Source organism: Oculina patagonica, chromosome 4, assembly GCF_052425735.1.
Source record: "Oculina patagonica isolate OP01 chromosome 4, crgOcupat, whole genome shotgun sequence".
In the NCBI taxonomy this organism is placed as follows: domain Eukaryota; kingdom Metazoa; phylum Cnidaria; class Anthozoa; order Scleractinia; family Oculinidae; genus Oculina; species Oculina patagonica.
Window position 1 is genome coordinate 47,509,176 of NC_135761.1, and position 22,122 is coordinate 47,531,297.

The 22,122-nt window shown below is 37.2% G+C and overlaps 1 protein-coding gene across 2 annotated transcripts; it reads left to right on the forward strand.

Moving 5' to 3' along the window:
• The first annotated feature begins 6,281 nt into the window (after positions 1–6,281).
• LOC144652517 (uncharacterized) lies at positions 6,282–21,613 on the forward strand. Of its 2 annotated transcripts, XM_078512544.1 has the most exons (15): positions 6,315–6,392; positions 7,799–7,897; positions 10,191–10,275; positions 10,720–11,045; positions 11,733–11,874; positions 13,467–13,792; positions 14,298–14,442; positions 14,774–14,952; positions 15,281–15,424; positions 16,133–16,280; positions 17,761–18,089; positions 18,555–18,696; positions 19,135–19,460; positions 19,880–20,023; positions 21,466–21,613. In XM_078512544.1, the coding sequence occupies exons 1-15, from the start codon at positions 6,315–6,317 to the stop codon at positions 21,472–21,474; spliced, it is 2,622 nt and encodes an 873-aa protein (XP_078368670.1). In that variant the 3' UTR covers positions 21,475–21,613. The 2 variants fall into 2 exon arrangements, with proteins under 2 accessions (XP_078368671.1, XP_078368670.1); XM_078512545.1 differs by lacking the exon at positions 7,799–7,897 and having other exon boundaries at positions 6,282–6,392.
• The last annotated feature ends 509 nt before the right edge of the window (positions 21,614–22,122 follow it).

Genomic DNA, 22,122 nt, shown 5'->3' on the forward strand with positions numbered 1-22,122 from the left:
AAAATCAAATGATCTTTATTTTACGAACTTCAGATAATTTCCTTGTAAGTGCAGGAGTCGAGGAATACTTTTAGCTAATCTGGGATAAAAATAAGTTTCCGTATTACTTTTATTTTAATATAGCTCACATAGCTCTCAGGCTGATTATAAATTGTCCCATTGAAAAGGAGTGTGGGAGGCCCAGTTCTACTTGGTGGCGTGTATTTGATTAATTTTATTTTGTTTTCGCTTTGTTGTTGCTATCTGAACTTGCAAAAACAGTAAAGATTGCATTCAGTTTTTGTTGTTTAAAATTAAGGGAACAACGTTAGCAGCAGCAGTTCGAAACATTTCCGATTGAACGTGAAATCATCCACCCGCTGAGACATCCACCACGTCAAGGTACCAAAAACCAATTTATACATTAGTTTTTGAGATAAGCAAACACCTGATTTTTTTGATATTAGACGAAATTTTCTTATACAATACATCTTACATGTAGCGAAAATCAGTAATCAATAATCCACCTTTATCTGAAAACGGCCATGTCGTTCCTTTAATTGGTGGCAAAAAAAGGGAAACCTTATGTTAGCGCGAGAGTAACAACGGCCTTCACCACGTCTTCGATTCCGATTGGAAGAGCCAAATTAACGCCCTTTGAAAGGTGTAAAACCTTATCATAAATCTCGTTGCAACAGTAGAGGAGGAATCAGCGTTATTTCTTTTATTGATTCTAGACTATCAGCTAGATTGAACTGATGGCAGCTAGGAGGATTTTGGGTTTTCTTTGGGTTATTCTCACTGTGACCCACGCACAGAAACAAGCAGGTAGTATAATTTGTTATTACCTTTGTTGTAAGCTCCAAGCAACCCAATGGACTGCACATCACACATCACATAACTTATTAATATTCAGCATGTAGTGACTAGGAAGATCACCACTCATCTTTGATGAGATGCTTGTCCTTCTTTTTCCCAGGATCTTTTAAGATTTTGCTAACGGTTCGCAGGTACCCATTTATACCACTGGATTTTAATCGTTTGTTATGTAAGTTATTTGTCAGTAGTTTCACTAGCAACCTTTGTGGCTCAGTTCCCTTGGTGTTGATTTATGGAATCCCAGGAATGTGGGTTCCCACTCCACTGATGATCAGTGGGTAAAAAAGGAAAGTAGTGTTTGCGAGGGCGGGAATGTGTATGGATATAAATACAATAGACAAAAGAATAATGTAAAGGTTAGTTGTAAAATTGAGGGACCGGAGCGACCTTTGCAACACAGCACACTCCAGCCCGATTATGGTTAAAAAACAAAAAAACGAAAAAAAAAAAAAAATAAAAAATAAATAAATAAATTGTTTAATCAAAGCAAACCATGAGCATAGGAAATAGCAAGGAAAGGGGGTAAAAATGTTCAGTACTTTGAAATTAAGTTTTAAGAAAAGGAACGAAACGGGGGAAGGAGAAATGGGTGAGCTTATGTTGTGGTGGAAAAGGGGGAAGTTAAATGAAAAGAATCATGACTGGAATTAGGGTGGGTATTTTATCATGTGTATAATTTCTGCTCATAATTTTTGATTACCATGTTTTTTCTCTTTTTTTTTTCTTCTTTTTCTGCCATTTAGGTAGAGCCATTCATTGTAATGGAGGTTAAAATAAAACCAGGTATCTCGTTTGGATGTAAGATTGTTTGTAATGAAATCTAGCTGTCTTGCTCTTTTTCTCCTTTCCTGTAATCGGCCCAGTGTTGGGAGGTGGGGATCCATTTGGATTTCTGGTGGGGTGGGCATATAGGTGTGATGACCAGCGTTTGGAACTAGAGCCAGCATTAGGCTTGGGGGTATCAAGACTATAAAACCTTTGACTTAAGGGTGATGTATAGTGTTTATGGAAATAATTATTTCGGTTTGTTTGGGGATGGGGGTCCTGGGGCCACTGTATCTTATATGTCTACTAAATTGTTTTCGTTTTCTGCTTTAGATTTGAAAAAAAAAATTATTTTAAAAAAATATTGCAATATGAATGGTGAAACATTCCCCGTAATTTTAATTTGCATTGTTTTCTCTTTTTCTCCGTTTAGGTATCGCCATTCCTCGTGGTGAACGTCAAAATAGAACCATGTGCTGCTTTTAGGGGAAACAGGGAGAGCGATGCAAGACAGGATAAAAGAACACGACAGAGACATAAGGCTTGCTCATATACAAAACTCCGCAGTTTCGGAGCACGCAAACGAAACGGGGCATATTCCTTTATGGAATCAAGTCAAGTTTATCGATCGTGACCCTCACCGATACACACGCAGAGTCAAAGAGGCTATCCAAATAAGACTTCATTCTAATAACATCAATAGAGATAGCGGAATTGAAATTCCTGAAGCATGGATACCTACGATCAGAAATCATAGCAGCCGTTCAACTACAAAGCGGACCTATGAGGGAACACCATCTGTTAGTCACAATAATAATGAGGATCGAAATGCACCAATCACAGCGAACCAACGTGCATAAATAGCGACGCGTAAACAATCGACCTCATCGCCTGATGAAGACTAGCAGTATTGCAGTCGAAACGTCGCGATCAACATCTCAAAGCGATTCTATCGTGAGACAAACGAATAAACGTTCATTACCTATCTTACACTACGATGAACAATATTCACATCTTTAATGACATGTTTGAGTGGAGTTTGCAACGGTGCCACTGCTCTAGCCTGTTCCAGGCTCTCATCGATCGGTAGTTATGGGAGAGCGCTTCAACTACCGAGAGCCTGGAAGAGACTACTAATAATAACTTAATTATAATATAATTTGACAATGAAGATGGAGTATTCAACATGACACTTATCAACCTAGTAAAATGGCCCAGCTCACAACGAGTCTCTCGTAGCTCAGTTGGTTTGTGCACCCAACCGGTATCTGGGAGGCCATGGGTTCGATTCCCGTCGGGGACTCAGAATTTCTATTTGTCCCATGCTCGTGTCATGTTGAATACTCCATCTTCATTATTTATTACCGAGCTTAAAATTTACCATCTTTATTATTTATTACCGAGCTTAAATTTACATCTTTATTATTCTGCTAATTTGACAATGCTTACTCTTTCCGCATGTTTTACAATTTTTTTTTCAGTGGCATTTGCTTTCATTTTCCATTTACGCTTTGCTTTACGTACCTTGGATTTGAGAACTGGAAACGAAATTGCCTGTTTTGCTGAGAATTTTCATCTTTAAATTGAGGTCTTAATAAAGTGTTTGTTTTGCCGGTTATCAGTATGTTTACAAATGTTATCAGTATTTGGGAACTGAGGCAAATTGTATCAGTTTAATCAGCATGGAGCCTTAAAGTCGTGAATTCAGAGTACATATGCATGAAACAAAAGTTTAACTTCGTCTTATATTTCTCCTGGATTTGAATTCAGCGCTACAACCAAAAAGAAAAGAAATGGGATCGTTTTGAAGATTTAGTCAATGTTATAGGACTTTCTAAAATCTGTTAAGGCTGTGAGATCACAGCGATTATTGGCATTATACCGGCACTGCATCCACGAAAATTGGCTAAAGTTGAAAATTATATTTAAAATGTTATCGAAGAGAAGAGAAAAACGAATATAAACAAAAAACACGGTTGTCGCGTGGCTAGTTGTTAATATTCAGTATCAGTCTGTTTACTCTACAGCGTAAATGTGACAGTATAAATGTTTTCATGAAGCTTTTTTATAAGCTTCATGTAGCTCAACCCTTGCTTACTGAGTAGGACTTGAATGAAATCGCCGAATTTATTTGCAACAATAGATTTACGACAATACTTTTCGTTTGGTTTTGAGCGGCAAAAAATCTCTCACGACAGCTTCTTCGAAGCTTCTGACGAGACGCAGGATTGAATAAACAGAAAAGCAAAGTTTGACTACAATTTTGACATTTTAGTGAAAGACATAGCGTAAAACGAATACTATTATCAATTTACAATTTAGATGTAAAGCGTGATTTCAAGTTGATTGCCCAGGTTTCTTTCTTTTACTTTCGCGCGCACCACACTTTTTTTTCGGGGTTACAAATTACATGTAGCTGTGCGCGCAATCAGATACTGTCAACCTTGCTCCGGCTTCCGCGATCAAGCGTTTGGGCCAAAATAAATAAATTGTTAATAAGCAATGTTATTTTGGAATCCGGCAAAAAATCCTCGCGAAGAATGAATCCGTCGATATTTCATCAAAAATAGAACTCTCATTTAGTTAAGCGTCCAAAAATTGTTTTCTTATTAAATGTGTTAAAGAGATTTTTTGCCGAGTGAACGCTCAATATCAGTATGTCTATAAATAATACGAGAACTTTCTTGTTGTCTTCTTAGAACAACAATGACTTCATTAATTTATAGTTGCTTTTCCAGCTATGGAGAAATTACAGTTTCGTCCTCAACTTTTATTTCCGAAGATAATTTACAGAGATCTTAAGAATATCATAAATGGCTCGTTTCGTTGTGAAGATTTTGGTTCGTGTTTCCGTCATAGGTGACATCGCTTCGTCGCGCAGTTTCTATTGAGGTACGTAGCTTTATATTGATTAGCCGGAATTAAAACTACAAGGGCACCCCTTTACAACACACTGTAAGATTATTTTATCACAGTTTGGTTGTCCATTTTCAGAAGAGAACGAAAACGAACAAAAGCGTTTTCTCTCTTGTATCATCACATTTGCACTGTAATTTTCGGACACTCATTTAAAAGTCAGTGTTTAACCTGCGCCGTTGAAAATCTTCTATAAACAGTAATCGGGGAACTACTATCATCCGGGAAGTATCGAAACAGTGTAGGCGAAAAAACGTACGAGAGCAAGATTAATTTTAGGAACTATATCAGGGACAGAAATATTCATTTTTGATGTTTCAGAAAACCAGAAATATGTTAAGTTAGAATTCAGAATTTTACGGATGTTTATTGACATAGCGCAATCGCTGAAGGTAGAGATTTTAGTCGCGGATCTTGTTAAGTCATCAATTTTATTTCAACTGAAATAAATTCTGTAACAAAAATTTTCGATTGACCTATTTTATTGAGCCTACATTTACTTCAAAGTAACCAAAGAATTGCGCATAATTATGTTAAAATCGATTTAATCAAACACATCAATTCGGTTCCTGTTTGTTTTGGCGATGGTTTTCGCCAATTTTGTAGACAGTTCCTTCTATCATATTGTGCTAAACGGAAGAATATATATTTTTTTATTTTCGATCATCTTATTATTTTTTAACATTTTAGCAAAAAAACGACTATTCTTTAGTTCTTCATTATTTTACTAATACTAAAAGACCACAAACTTTCTTGGAACGAACTTTCACTTTTTTCTGTATTGATTCAACATAAGCGATCGAAGTTAATAAATGGATGCGTTGACACAAACGCATGGTTAAATAAACTTCCCTCCAAAAACAAAGTCACGCAAAATTGCTGTGAAGTTAACAGGAAATATTTACTTTTTAGTGGGTCACGCTAATCATTCTGTACAGGCCAGTACATGACTTCAAGCTACTTCATTACAACGGAAATGGTTTCAACTGCGTGGAAACGAGGTGTGGTTTGACTGAACGTCCAATTTATTCCGTAACTATTACTGAGAAATAGAAAATTATTTCACTGTCAGTTTAATTCGCTGGGTCACGAGTGACTGCTATTAAATTTTTGACCATTTTGATGTCACGCTATGTCAGTATCAGGAAATTGATTAAAAAATCAGCCAATGTACTGTTTACATGGCAATCACGACGGATTTTTACGATAACATCATACAGAGCTTCCAAATTCTTTGAAAGCTGACAAACATTGCTGAATTATACATGGCTGTGGACTTATGGAAAAGTATTCGACCCTGAGCAATGTGTCTCCAAAACTAATAACGGTATTAGAGTGTGAGAGTATAGAATATATTTACCATCGAACTTAGAGGGGAAGGGTTGCTGTTGACAACTTTTTCGCTGAAATTAGTTCCATTTAAAACACAGTGATTCGTTTGCTATTAGTGTGGAAAGAATCCTACCAATATGTAAAGACCGCAATCTGACCAAATCAACTGTAATATCTTTAGGGATTCAAAACAACTACGTACCTTCGTGTTCCTTGACATGCCTTGAGGTATATTCCCCACTCCCCTGACATTCTCTTCTTACCCTTCTATCCCTCGGTCATTTGTTGTGTACTTTCAAAAACAATAGGACTGCAAATATTGTACGAGATTTTTCGAGTCTTTCAAGACAATAGGATAATTCATTCAAAGTGATGTTCTTCTCCGGAGACCTTTGTCATTCCCTCGAGTTTCTGTTAAGGAAAGGACTTCAAAGACTTCCAGGATGACTTTTTTCTTGGTTAAGATTGTTATCGTCGCATCAGTGATATTGCTGTCTCAAGCAGAAGAAACTTCTTCAAAGGTATGATCTTTTTCATATTGTGCGTTGTGCTCTGTTCTTTTTCTTTAGTCCAAAGAAATCGAACAAAAAGATCCACATCGCAAGCATTCTTTCACCCTAAAACTGGAGCACTTAAATTCAAAGGTTTAACTTGTTCGAGAAATAGATGAAGCAGTCGGCAACGTGAAATTTAGGATCAAATGAAAAACATCGTAACGAGAAAAGGAAAAATTTTATCAGTCCCCGACATTTCTCTGCTAATACAAGAAGTTCGTTTTATTAGTTTTATCATCTAAAAGGTCTCAAGAAGTGAGTTTTTCTCGCAAGCTTTCTTTCAAACCTGATCAAACATAAAACTGGAACACTAAATTCAAAGGTTTAATTTGTTAGAGAAATAGATAAAGCAGTCGGCAACGGGAAATTTAGAGTATTATCAAACAACTGTAGTAACGGGAAAAGAGAAGTTTTGATCAGTCCCCGCCTTTTTCTGCTAAAAAAAGAAATTTATGTTATTAGTTTTATCAGCTAAAAAGGTGTCATGAAAGAAACTTTTTCTGCTTCGGTTGTGCATTCAGCTGAAATAGAGAAAGATAAAATTGAAGTTATCCTAGTAGATTTTCTGTATTGTACGGATTTCAGAATTATCATCTCGATAAAAACATCCACCTTTTATCTTGTGAATAATAATACTTGAATTTTAACGATCATTTCTGGCGCCGTTTCAGAACTTTCTGCGTTTGTTTCGTTGAATGCATGTTGCTCTTTATTTCCTTCCTTCAGATAACTTACTTTATGAGATTTTGTCTTGAGTGGAGTATTACTGGTTTTGGGGCATTTATAGTCCAGTAAACGATTTTTACAAAAGGAAAACCGGCTGAAAACCGAAAACGTTCTTTTTTGCTCAATTTTATCATGTTACGTTTCCTCTCCAAGAAGAGTGATGTAAAATTTGTAACAAGTCAGGACATGAAAGATATTGTTTATTCGGAAGAGGGGGGGGGGGGGGGTGTCGTACTGTTTGTTGTTTGACGTGTTGACCCAGGGTCCCCTATCACCCTGAAAGACAGGCAGATAAAAACAAGTAAAGATTTTCTAAAATACTCAGATATTTTACTAGTGTGGAAATAATCCTACCCAAATGTAAAGACCTTGACTAATCAGCTGTAAAATCTTTAGGGATTCAAAACAACTATCTACCTTTTTCAAATGCGTTCCTTGACATGCCTTGAGGTATATTCCCTACTCCCCTGATCTTCTTTTCCTACCCTTCTATCCCTCGGTCATTTGTTGTGTGTACTATCAAAAACAATAGGACTGCAAATATTGTACGAGATTTTTCGAGTTTTCCAAACAATAAAATAATTCATTCAAAGTTAAGTTTTTCTCCGGAGACCTTTGTCATTCTCTCAAGTTTCTGTTAAAGGAAGGACTTCAAGGCAACTTTCAGGATGACTTGCTTCTTGGTTAAGATTTTTCTCGTCGCATCGGTGATATTGCTCTCTCAAGCGGAAGAAACTTCTCCAAAGGTATGATTTTCTTCATATTGCGAGTAATTCTCTGTTTTTTTCACAACGAAATCGTACAAAAAAGATCCGCATCGCAAGCTTTCTTTCGTACATGAAACTGGAGCACTAACGTCAAATGCTTAATTTGTTAGAGAAATATATAGATAAGTCAGGTGGCAACGTGAAATTTAGGTTCAAATCGAATACAAAATGTAATAACGTGAAAAGAGAGAAGTTTTGATCGGTCTTCGACAATTCTATGATAGAAAAATAAGTTTTTATTATAAGTTTTATCAGCTAAAAGGTCTCAAGAAGAGAGTTTTTCTGCTTCGGTCGTGCATTTAGCTAAAATCGAAATGATTCCTTTTTTCTTGTATGTAAAAGTCAATAAAGATATTGAATTTACTGATCATTTTTGGCACCGTTTCAGAGTGTGTAGCGTAGAATTCAAGTTTTTTTTTCTAAATTTTCTTTTTCTTTCTTGATGAGATTTTGTCTTGAGATGAGTATATCTGGTTTTGAGGCTATTATAGTGTAAAAAGCGTTTCTTTACAAAAAGGAAAACAACTGAAATCCGAAAACGTTCTCTTTTGCTCAATTTCGTCAAGTCACGTTTCCTCTCCAAGAATAGTGCTGTAAAAATTAATTTGTAACAAGTCAGGACATGAAATATATTGTTTACTTGGTTGGGGGGGGGGGGGGCATCCAATTTGTTGTTTGGAGTGTTGAACCAGGGTCCTCTCCTCCCTCTGAAAACAGGAAGATAGATACAACGAAGCTTAATAAAGACATCCCAAAGCTTAGTATTTATATAACACCTGACGGGCGTTGTGTTCTTTAACTTTCCTCTTCATAGTGGCTAGTGACTTTATAGTGACAAATAGTTTCGTTGCTATCTCTATTGTTTGGAAGCTCTTACACACAAACATCGCTTGAAAACCCTCAACCCCCTAATATAAATGCTGGTTTATGATGATGTATCCTCATTTTTTGGTTTCGACAACGTAAAATAGGCAACTGTTGTGTCAACATAAATCTAAATTTAATGATTATGGTTGCTTCTTGTTAAGAGTTTTTCAACATTTTTGTTTCGATTGTAACAAACAGAAAATGTTGAGAGAACACTGGAAAAAACTATTTGTTTGAAAATTCAGTGCCATTAGATCCTCGTCAAATTTTTGCAAAACAAAAATAGCTTAACTCTTATAACAGAAAAATCTTTCTTTCACATTTAGCAGATTTTTGATTTTGGTAGAGGGTCAGTTTTTTAATGATTTTCTGTTAGTTTGAACAATCCTTTAGTCACTGAAAAAAACACTTGTGCGAACAATTCAGCGGATTATCGAAAAAGAATTTAAGGTGGCCTAATACAGTTTTGAGAGGGAAAATCAGTCCAACTTTAAACTTTCTTGTAGAATCTCCAGAAAAGTTTTATCTTTCTCTTTTTACTGTTTGTTACATCCTAAAACCATCATATGCGATATTTGGAAAGTAAAAATGCTAATAAACAGCTAAAATGAACGGCCGAGTGCTTAAGAGGGGACTGGCACTAGTAGATTAAACGGCGTTTTGCTCAAAATCTACCCGTATGACCCTACTTCAAAATTTCAGAAATTAGACATTGGCTCTGATTAAACATTCATGCAAAATAATAGAAAAATCTGTAAGACAGATTTTTCACAAAAAAGAAATAAGTGATATTTTGCTGATTTTAAAAATAGCTAAAAATCTGTCTTACACTTTTTTTTTAATTTTGGCTGTGGACGTGGTTCACCCCTTAAAATTAAGTGTGAAAGTTTCATAATAGGTTGTACGGTAGGTTTTCGAGAAAATCTGGATCAAAATCTGGCTTTTACGACCTCCGAAGAGAATCGAATTGCGTGTGCGAGCGCGCGCTAATATGACGCCATGCGTCGCGAGCGATTATGAAAGACAGAATTAGAACTTCTCTGTCGGTTGTTTATCCACCTTTTTTGTCGTATTGTTTCCCCTCCCAGGTTTAAAGACCTATCTGAAAGTATTTTGAAGTTTTCTCTTGTATACAAATTTGGTCAAGCGCCACAAAAGAGCTGGAACTCTTTTTCGTTTTGTTTAGAGTTCCCAGCGCGATTTTAGCCCGCGCGAGCAATATTGACGTCAGGCAGAAAATCGTAGCGCGGGCTTTTGAGCCACGTAAAAACTGTATTCAGCCACCTTAAGGGAGTCTAATTTCTTGGCTTAAAAGCCTACATTGAAAACCGAAAATTGGGAATATTTAACAGAATCATTCACGGCGCACTCACAAAAAGTCTTTTTTCTTTCCTTCTATTCTCAGTTTCATAGCATCACTGATGAAAACCTCCAACCAGGCAAACAGCTGTCACTTCAGAAAAGAAGTATTTATACCAACCCTTTGTTAGGTAAGCAGACTGAGAGTGCAGATCTGATTTTCTGAAGTTCAGGTCACAATAGCAATTTGTAGTAATTTGTGGACACTTTTACAGATTGCTAACTTTTTTTAATTGACCTAGGGATTTTGAATAATCTTAGTTATATTTGCCTGACCTTAAATGCTATTTGAGCTAAACGTGAAGGTATACTTGCAGTCAGCTTTAAAATTTTGCTTCTTGAGTTTTCAGTGTTGTATATAACGACACCTGTCGGTGATGATGTAGTTGTGTAAAAATGTACGAAACATAATTTTATGCTGCTCTAATATTAAAAGAAGAGGAAGTTGACTTAGTGAGGGAACTATATGGCAATATTTTATGACGTTATTTACATTTTTAACTAGAATCATTACGACAGTTATATAAACAAAACAAAAAAATTAACAAAAATAAACGCAATTCATTCTTTTTCAGTTTACCGCTGTGCCCTTCCTCTTGGTTTGGAAAATGGTCACGTGCCAGATGGCGCATTTTCTGCTTCTTCCAGTTACAATTCCAAATATGTTCCAGCGCGTTCCAGGCTGAACATTCATTCTGATAGTAAAGGAACTGGAGCCTGGGGAGCAAAAACCAATGACGGCAAGCAGTGGCTACAAATAGACTTTGGGGAGCTGGTGCACGTGACTAAAGTGGCCACACAAGGACAGCAAAGCTCTAACAATTGGGTAACGAAGTACACTCTCTCTTATAGTGTGGACGGAATGCACTGGGCCGAGTACAAGGAAAACAGTGTAACATGGGTAAGGAAAAACACCCGTCGAGTTTATTTACAGAAGCTACACACCAAGTCTACCCGTAAGAGACGTTTACATAAAATGAAAATTTCTTGACAATTTTTAAAAAAGTTGTGGTTTTAGTAAAAATGGTAATATTTGTTTCTGCAAAGATTGTATAATTAAAACAGACGTCTTACCAAGAACTAGAATGGATGTCTCGCCATGAAATGGAACAGGTGTCTTTCCAATAACTGGAACAGACATCTCATTGTGAAAAATTAAAGAAATAAATTAAATCCAGAAACATAATATTATTATTATTATTATTATTATTATTATTATTATTATTATTATTATATTTTACTAATAAACACACCTGGTAAAATCATGCTGGCTGTGTGTAAGGAAAATTTTCACAGTATAGATGGTCAACGTTCTTAGCTGTTGGCCTTGTCCCCTACACCTTGTCTCCTATCAATAGTACGGACATTATAACAATAAAAGAATTATATTATATTGTTCAAAACGATTAGGCAAGGTAGTTCCCAGTGTTAGTGATTTGAATGTTAAAACGTGGTCTGATCCTCTTTTCTCTGGTGTGTAAGTACAACGGTACTACTAGGGTAAGGAATGTATAGATAATGGAACATATAAAATACAATATATATATAAATGCTGAAATTATCTATTTATAATAATTATTGCCTTTAGGTTTTTCCTGCTAACAACGATCAAAACACAGTTGTCGAACATCTGCTTGTAACACCATTCAATGCTCGGCTCATTCGGTTCCACCCTAAAACCTACAAGGGACATACTTCAATGAGAGCAGAGGTGTATGGCTGCAGAAATGGTATGTACATGAATCCTATATGCCCCCTACAAATCATAACATTGATGATGGCCTCGTCAGGGATTCAGCAGATTGAATGGGGTGTATTACTCGTCATCATTTTTACATTTTAGGGAAAAAAATGTTTTGTTCATTACTGGTAGTTTTGGCATATTTTGGAACTAACCTGATGGTGATTTTACACTTGGTGATTTAAAAATATGCAGTAGGACTGCTAACTTGAAACCAGCCTGAGGTTGTCCAATAAGTGTTTTGTCTAACATTTGAAGATATAGAGGCTGCCAGCATACAGATGCCTGTTGCTTCATCCTATGACCCATGCGATGGCTACGAGCTGCTAAAATAACTAAACAGAGGCGAAATGACGAACACAACTTTTTTTTTTTTTTTTTTTTTTTTTTTTTTTTAATTTACACACACTTACATAAAGCTTACATTAACTTACTTAGACTTACATATGGGTACATAAATACAACTACATTTACAAAAACTTACTTACATCGACGTTACTACGTTAACTACTATGCAGTGTCGAACACAACTGAATTCTTTACTCAAGATGGCGGGCAAACACTACACAATTCGCAATGCACGACAGTACTATGCACCTAGCAATGGTTTGCCCCAGGATGGGGGGGGGGGGCAACCCACCCCTGGGCACCTAGCGAATGTCAAATTTCACATATCTCCTCTTAAATTTCTAACCCAGCAGACCATTTTAGATGTCAAAATCCCTACCCTGGGAGAGCTTCACGATGTCAAATTCCCGTGGGTTACCCCCCCCCCCCCATCCTGGGGCAAACCATTGATAGGTGCACTAGATAATAAGTGTTACCGGAAGTATGTACACCGCTGGCAACCGGAAGTACATAAACCACTAACTAAATATCGTCACAACCAAAGTCTGATGTCTTATTTAAACATAAATGTCTGGCACTTAAATGTCTGTTGGATAAGGTTTTTTTAACCCATTCACGTCCTTTAACACAAATAATAAAGTAGCTGATTGTTCTCCCAGCTGGTATCCTTGTCATAGAGAAAGCTATTCTTTATGAGAGTACAAGATATAGATAAGACGTAATGGTTGGCAGCACGTGTCAATTATTTTTCGTGCAAGTGAACAAAAAAATGTATTCTTAACCAATCGCCCCTTTGCACGTTATCCTGTAGCAATTTTGTAAAAGGGAATAGACCTCCGCGTCTGTCTGCTTAATCTGAAAAGAATCAGAGCCATATCATTTCGTTTTCCTTATTGTTTGATATAGAACCCTTGCCCGTGGTTCCGGTTATCTCTTCACTAGCCTGCGAACAGCTGGCTCCTATCTTCACCATTTTGGGAGAAAACTTACGTGGTCATGATCTAAACAGATTAACAATACAAATAAACGATGATTTTCTTTAAGAAAAGAAGTCCAGTTGGCTATGTGCCTTTTTGTTATATTTTGTTACAATCTTTATATAATTAATATAATTGACATTTAGTTCGTTTTAAACACATTGCTTAACTATATACAGCTGTCGCAGATTTGCTTATTAGAGAGGGTCAGCGCATAGTTAATTGAAAGAAGAGCTTGCATTATTTTTGTTTTTAGTTCACAGTTGTTCAGTGTCACTTGGTTTGGAAGACAAAAGGATCTCTGACAGTGCATTTACAGCGTCTAGTAGTTATAACCACCATCACCGGCCCTCACTTGCGAGACTGAACATTTTGTCTGATGGCAAGCATGTTGGTACCTGGTGTCCAAAAGCAAAAAGTACTAATCAGTGGCTTCAAATCGACTTGGGAGAAATCACTGCAGTGACAAAAGTGGCAACCCAAGGCCGTTACAACAGTGAGGACAGAGTTACAACTTACACACTGTCCTACAGTGTGGATGGAATGCACTGGACTGCCTACAAACAACGTGCTGCAGAGAAGGTAAGCTAACCTTTCTAAAACTCCCAATTAGCGTCGTTCTTAAATTATTTGTTTACTTACTACAAAAGTTAAAGAACTTAAGACTACCAATTTCCCATAAATAAAACAACAACAAAAATAACAATAAAACAACAAAGGAAGAAAAAAAAACTGGGACTGGCATGAAACTGCCCAATCATAAAAAAGATGAACATCCAACAACTGCTTTTTACTACAGAAAATAAATAAGTAAACTTTTTGGTAGATCAGAGTGAAAAAAGTATTATAATATTCAATAAACAAACAAAACTCGTAAAAATAATGAACCACGTGTACTTTTCTTTTCTAAGTAGCTTTTGTCACATCTGACAATTGTAATTTCAACTCCGGTAATTATCGGCTTGCGAACGTAAATTAAAGGGAAAAGTTTACTTTTAGGGAGAGGTATTATTCTATGGCATAGTCAAGGCTGGTTTATGCCTGAATTTATCAGAATTTGTTCAACTGTAAGGTATTGTTATTCTAGGTGTTTGCTGGGAATACTGACAGGAACACTGTCATTACACACTCCCTGAAACCTCACATCGAGGCACGCTACATTCGCTTTCATCCGAAGACTAACAACCACAATGGACCTTGTCTGAGAGCTGAACTGTATGGTTGCCGAAGTGGTTAAGTATCCTAATAAGCTTTATTGTACCTAACCTTGCCAGCTGCAAACGTAATTGCATGGCTGCCAAAATGGGTTATTATCAAAGGACTGTGTATGTTGAAAAAAGCCCTGCAATCTGTAATACTGTATTGGGCAAGAAAAAAGGTGAAAGTGGTGCTGAATATTTTACTTTGCTATGCACAAAGTAAAATATTTGTTGTCGGATTTTACTGGTGGGTTTCTTTAAAGAGCCCTTGAAATTATCGTGTAAGGAGAGTTGCGGAAAAAAGTTCTCATTCGAGAAATATTCTATTTGTTTTGAAAAAATTTTTGGTTTGATTTTTATCCAGTAAAGACCTGCTTGATGCCTGTTGGTGCGGAGGATGGTAGACTTCCAGATGAAGCGTTCACAGCCTCATCATCAGCCAGTTCCGGCTTCCTTCCAAACAGAGGCAGGCTTAACTTGATACCAAGTGGCGGCAAATATTGTTGGGCTGCTGCTAAAAATGATGGCAATCAGTGGCTTCGGGTATGATTAAGATTGTGTAGTTAACTTGAAAGTGAAAAATGATCTTTGTAGTTGAGAACCTTTTTCCGCATCATGTAGTTTGGGTTGTAAATGCTATGCTAGAGGCCATGCTAGCAAAAGTCCATAACCAATTTGGTTTTACCGGGAAAATCCCCGTTAAAAAAAGAAAATGGGATAGTCGTGCATGGCGGGAAATTTTTGTACGTGTAAAAATGGAATATGATGCAAAGTACTTTCCACATGATAAGATTTCTTAATCCTTTAAAGCCTGTAAACTTAAGACATCTTTCAAAAAAAAAATAGAGACCAGAGATGCTTTTCATTTCAGGTAAAACTGGGCCGTTTGTACAATATAAGAGGTGTGGCCACTCAGGGTCGGAATGATGCCAATCAATGGGTGACAAGTTTCTCATTGGCTTACACCGCAGACGACTTCAATTGGGTTTACATCCGGGAAAACAGCCAAATCAAGGTAAAGGAAAATGAAAGAGTCATAGAAATACCATTTCTCAAGTACCTGTTTCCATTTTGTGTTAATTTTTTATTTTAATGTATGGCAATTATGACTTTAACTGCATTTAGTTTTTGTGGTCAAAGTGGATTTGATAGGGTAAAGTGACCGACATTGTAGACTTTTTAGTCATCTGTGTAGTGACTTTACAAGGATCAAAGCAAGTCTGAGTCTGCGTGACCGACTGACTGAGACAGACTGACTGACTGACTGACTGACTAAATGACCGACTGGCTGGCTGGCTGACTGACTGACCAACTGGCTGACTGACTGGCTGACTGACTGACTGACCAACTGACTGACTGACTGACTGACTGACTGACTGACGAAATGACCGACTGGCTGGCTGGCTGACTGACTGACCAACTGGCTGACTGACTGGCTGACTGACTGACTGACTGACCAACTGACTGACTGACTGACTGACTGACTGACTGGCTGACTGACTGACTGACTGACTAAATGACCGACTGGCTGGCTGGCTGACTGACTTACGGACTGACTCAAAGGCCGCCCGAGGGACGAGCGGACTAAACTGACAGAGTGACTTACTAACTGACTGGCTGGCTGGTTGGTTAGCTGGCCGACCAACTGGCTGATTCACTGACTGACTGGTTGATTTGTTTGATTGACTTAATTGAACGATTGATTGATTGATTTCTTCCGCAGACTTTCCTCGGCAACAGCGACAAGACAACAGTCGTAAAACATTTCTTTAGTCCGGACACTCGGGTTTTTGCCAGAAGCATTCGTTTCCATCCTAAAGCTTGGGTTGGTCACATCTCGATCCGAGTAGAGATTTATGGGTGCAAAGAAGGTAAAGTAATTGACTTCTTTCCTTTCCTCTATCATTTCAGGGCAAAAGACGTTCCAACTAACGAATTAAGATTGTGTTGGCAATTCAATTTGAGTCAGCTCCCTAAAATAAATGGCACGAAATGAATGCAAAAGCGACGACGTTTCGCAAGATGGTCTTAAATAATTTTCATGAATTTTCTATATTTTGCTTACAAAGTAACATAAATAAAAGTAGCTGGCAAATTTTGCGTGAAATGGCTGTTATCCAACTGCAGCTTACATTTTTGACATAAGAAGCCTGATTGCATAGTTTAGCATTGCGAGGATCTGTTGGAATTCAAATTACAGTAGCCCGTTCTATAAAGTGTCAAGTATAATTTATTCTAAGAGAGACACTAGAAAACTCACATTAATGAGTGACAACCCCGTATACATACATACACACATACATACATACATACATACATACATACATACATACATACATACATACATACATACATACATACATACATACATACATACATACATACATACATACATACATACATACATACATACACTTTTTTCCTCTCGAATTTTAGAGTAGCTTTTAATAAGTATTTATATTGTACCTAATATCTTCAAGAAAAAATAAATAAAAATATGTGTAAATGTAAAATGTAGAATGTGAAAATAATATTAAATGTGTCTAAACAAAAGTCATTCCCAGAATCCTCCTTTTAAACTCCGTAAAGTCACATGTTCTAATACAGTCAGGTAACGCACTCCATTGTTTAACTGAGAAGTATGAAAAAGAACTAAGGCCAAAGCTCGTTGTTCTAAGCTTACAAAGGGACAGTATCACTGGTATTTGCGTTTCGGATAAAGCATCAATGTTTGGTTTAAAACATTGACAAATTAGGAAAAATAGAATCCACACATCAACTTTCTAGAACGGGGAAAAGAGATTTTCTGGGGATTACTAAGCTTTAGCCGCAGAACACAATTCTATTCTTCAGTATTTATACGAACGGTGAAAACTAACAGGTGGAAATTATAACAACAAACAAAGGTTAAATCGAAAACAAAATAAAGGAGCAAAATAAGAACGAACAAAAAAACACACTGACAAAAATATAAACAAAGTAAATTACTTAATCCTGATGGCTAATCACCGGAAATTATTCACTCACTCAACCTCTTCGTCCTGTCGGGGACAAGAAGGCCGAGAATTATTAACTGGTAACATTTAGCCAAAAAGGTCTCCGGGTTTGAGAAAAGGAAAGCATTGAAAAAGAGTACTTTCAAGTATTGTTTTCCTTAAAAGGTGAAACAAATCTTAATGCTAGACGGTATCCCCGAATGACAGGTAACACAAAACGGGTATAAGTACGCAGTTCTCGTTGGACGCGTTTAAAACCGTACTTGGCAGTCAGATATATGTTTCCCATAGGCAAAAATCGCAAACCAAAAGAAAAATAAACTAAACGGTAATGGGTTTTCCTTTTCTTTTACAGCCCGCAGTTGTTTTCTTCCGCTGGGGATGGAGAGCAGTCACCTTCCTGACAATGCATTATCAGCATCTACGTATCATGACGCCAGATTCATTCCACAGCGTTCTCGCCTTAATACGATCCCAGCCTCGGGTAAGCTCGGCGCCTGGTGCACGCGCACTAACAATGGTAAAGAATGGCTGCAAGTTTACTTTGGGCGGGAAACCACAGTGAGCAAAGTGGCTACTCAGGGAAGGTATGACGGTGACAATTGGGTGATGAGCTACAGTTTGTCGTACAGTGTGGATGGTTCTCACTGGTCCTGGTACAGACTCGTTGATGGACATATTAAGGTATGAAAAGCTTTCCGGTTTGACGTCGTTTTGATTTGTCTTTTAGGAAATATGAAAATAGAACTCGGGATGGCCCTAAAAACGATACAGTGCCTTTTGACGTAGTGAATATATGTAAAGGATGTAAAGGATATATATGTGGGCTGAAGTTGAAACATGAAAATGAACAAAGCGATCTTCCCAGGGTACAAATGATCTAAGGTATTGATTTTTTTAGCAGCAAAAATTTTTCAAGGCTACAGTGAGATTTGAACTCATGACCCCCTTTTATCAGCCGCAAAGGGTTAAAAAGCTCACGTTACATGAGAGCAGAGTGCAGATTATCATGCCTTTGCTTTTTGAAGAAGGCAAAAATAAATATGATAACCGACCTTGTGCAGGGGCACAACAACATAAATTACGTGAATGAGTTTTAAACTGTGTTTACTCGTAAAAAAAATGATTCAAGTGTTATTCATTTATCAGGTTTTTGGAGGTACCATTGACCGCAACACTCCAGTTTATCATTCTCTTCATTCACCAATTCAAGCTAAGTATCTTAGATTCCACCCCAAGACATGGAATGGTCACATCTGCATGAGAGCAGAGGTATACGGCTGCCAGGAAGGTGATTAAAATATTGTATAATATACAAACAGGCCGATTGATGTAATTTTCAAGATTTTTGGAGAAGTTTCCGGAATCTTTGCTGTTCATTCTAGAAAACAGTTACCAGTTTTTCACCTAGCTAGCGCTAGCTCGGACAAGGCAGTTTTCTTTTTGACTTTCAAGAAAAGATATTACTTGTACGGTATGCCGTTAAAATCTATTTAGTGCGAGAAATGCGACCTTACTTCTGCAATTTTCTGTAAATTGACAGTTGAGCATTTTAATGTATCATTACATCATTACATCTGCACCAAGATCTTTGAGATCTCATAATGATCACAAACGCTTAATGCTATCGAAACCGGGATAAGCTCCGGCAGCATGGACCACTTGGCTCGAGGGTTCCATCAATGGTCAACACGTTCTTGTGTTTATGATGATAACATTTATTCCAAAGGCTATCATTGCTCAATGTCCCTTGGAATGGAAGATGGTAGAATTCAAGACAGTGCCATGACCGCTTCAACTATTAACGACAATAATCACGCTGCAAAACTTGGCCGTTTAAACCTGGTAGCTGCTTCAGGCAATGCAGGAGCCTGGTGTGCCAAGAAGAATGACGTCAACCAATGGCTACAGATCGATCTTGGAACTCCCACAACCGTTACCAAAGTAGCGACACAAGGAAGGCAAGAGGCTTCTCAGTGGGTAACCAGTTACTGGCTGTCTTACAGCCTAACAGGTTCCTTCTGGGTTAAGTACACGGTGCGCGGTAAAAAGAAGGTAATCACAATTTTTACTTTGGTTAATCACCTCTGGCTCATTTTCGACCTCTTTTAGGGTATTCATGAACATTAATTAATTACTCAATTAATAATGAACTAATTATTTTTTATTTTTAGTAGCAATAAACTTGTATTTTCCCAAGGAAGAAAGATTGTGAAAAAACTGGCCCATTTAATTTAACAATCAATCGAGTTAAATGTATTATTTTCACGTAACTACATTTAGTATTTTCTTGGGAAATATTGTAGACGAGCCTATTTTGGGAGTAAAGCGTTGTTATAATCCCTTTTGAACCGGGTTCCAAACTATTCGATCCAAATCTACTAGGATAACTTATTAGTATGCTGATGTTCTATTTTACATAAATCCATTCATAATATATTAGAAATTTTATCCATTTTCACTTTGCATTTTAGATTTTTCGGGGCAACTTTGATCGAGACACCATGGTTGTTCACAAAATCTTCCCGCCATTCCATGCGCGTTTTGTCCGAATCCATCCGTTGAAGTGGTACGGCCATATCAGCATGCGCGCTGAGTTGTATGGCTGCCCTATTAAGGTAAGAGTGGATAGAACCGCACGATTTTATTTTCGGGTTTGAGGGTCTCAATGGGGTGGGGTCTTTTACGGTTAACGGTTAAAATTTTGGCCTTTTTACGGCTAACGGTTAATTTATTTCCATTACGGTTTACAGAAGTTAAAAGTTAATTTTTCATTGCTGTTTAATAGTTAAAAATCAATTTCCATTATTGAAAAACGTATTTTAGGTCTTTGGACCATTTTTGGGACGATAAAGTGAACTAGTTTGGGTTATTTATAATCACTGTACCGATTTTTACGGTTAACACATTTTGCGGCTAACGGTTAAAATGTTTCCATTTTTTACGCCTAACGGCTAAATTTTTGGCCAAATTTCTCTTGCTGCTCCAAAGAAATCTGAGTTGCCCAAAATTTGGGGGGGGAACTGCAGCCCCTCTGTACCCCTGCCCCCCCGGCCTACTATGGTACGGGCCTATGGCTAAGAAAGTCATTTACTAGGTTCACGTGTAACATACGTAATGCGAGGATCAGTTATGTCAAAGCGTTAAGTTTGATTTATTATTTGTAGTCCCCTGCATGGTTGGAAAAAGCTAACACAGCTCTTGAGGGAGCAAGGATGACGCAGTGGTGAGAGCACTGCGCCTCCCACCAATGTGGCCCGGGTTCGATTTTCGGACCCGGCGTCTTATGTGGGTTGAGTTTGTTAATAGTTCTCGTCCTTGCTCCGAGGGTTTTTCTCCGGGTTTTCCGGTTTTCCTCCCTCCTGAAAAACCAACATTCCCATATTTAATTTCCGTCGACCTGGAGAGAGGACCCGCATGAAAACCAGCTTTAGCTGATGTTCTTTCATTCTTAATCAAAACTATAACAAAATTCTCGATCGGTGATTGGTTTCAGCGCCCGTTTGGCACTAATAGGAGTGTCCGTTTTTTTTATTTGGAAGTTAAAGGATTTTCTTTTTTTTTTCTTTTTTCCTTTTTTTTTTTTTTTTTTTTTTTTTTTTTTTTTTATAAAAAATTTTTTTTTTTTTTTTTTTTTTTTTTTTTTTTTTTTTTTTTTTTTTTTTTTTTTACCCCCTTTTTTTTCCCCCCTAAATATAGCAATTTTTACTTGATGACAATACTTGTGCGTGCTTGCCAGATCCAAGATGAATAGAAATTGAAATTACTCTAAGACACCCGAATAGCACCGTTTCAGAGTCAAATGCGTGAACTGACACAGACGGTTGTAACTTTACATTTACACCACCAACAACATCTTAAAGTAGGCGTAAACAATTAAATCAGCATGATAATGAAAAATTTTTTTGTTTAGTTTCCTTGAAGATGCGAGTCTTACTCTTACTATAATAAGGAGGGTGGTTAGACGTGGGAATACAGTAATTAGAGAGATTTTGTTAACTTATTTAAAGGTTAATAAAGACATGACAAGTCAACAATTCAAATGTAATACTTTTTTCAGGGCATCTGAGGAAGAGAAAAGCTCAACAAGGCGCCTTACAGACGGGAAACGGCGCAGCAACTTGAAGCACATGGTGTAGTTGTAGGGGATTTGTTTCTTACGTCTTCAAGTTCGTACCGTGTAGAATAAAGAGCTTTTCAACTCAAAACGGTTGTAATGCCTTTGCATCTTAGTTGTAACTCGTGCACTTTATTATTCGTAGTTTCTTCTGTACTGCCCTATATAGCATTTTGTAATTACTTTATTCACTGAAATAAGCGCCGCATTTGAAAACAAAAGATAACAAGCGCTGCTTCCAAATTAGCGACACAGCCCCAATGGCGCGCTTATTCTAGGAATTCCGTTGAACTAAAAACAGCACCTTAACGCAACTCTAAAACAAACTTGGGCATTTCTTTTCATCAAAATTGATACATTGCAGTTTAAAATGATTCTTTACCGCTTTCCCATTAGTTTTTCTATCCAACATTCATAAAATACGTAGTTATGTAAATGTTGCGAGGCCGCAAATTTTGCCAGGCCAACTAGCGCCAATTCTCCCTTCAGCAAGAGACGAATACTGAAATACAATAAATAGACGCCATTTTAAATTACTGTAAAAGAATAGTTCTTAGTATGGTGTCCCAATTTTAAAAAAGTGCCGCCCTCAAATAAGTG

Excerpts from the sequence above, each read along its gene's own strand:
- LOC144652517 (XM_078512544.1), top strand. The coding sequence starts at position 6,315 with ATGACTTTTTTCTTGGTTAAGATTGTTATCGTCGCATCAGTGATATTG. Across the intron at positions 7,898-10,190 it reads CGGAAGAAACTTCTCCAAAG|TTTCATAGCATCACTGATGA; the intron begins GTATGATTTTCT and ends TTCTATTCTCAG. Across the intron at positions 11,875-13,466 it reads GGTGTATGGCTGCAGAAATG|TTCACAGTTGTTCAGTGTCA; the intron begins GTATGTACATGA and ends TTTTGTTTTTAG.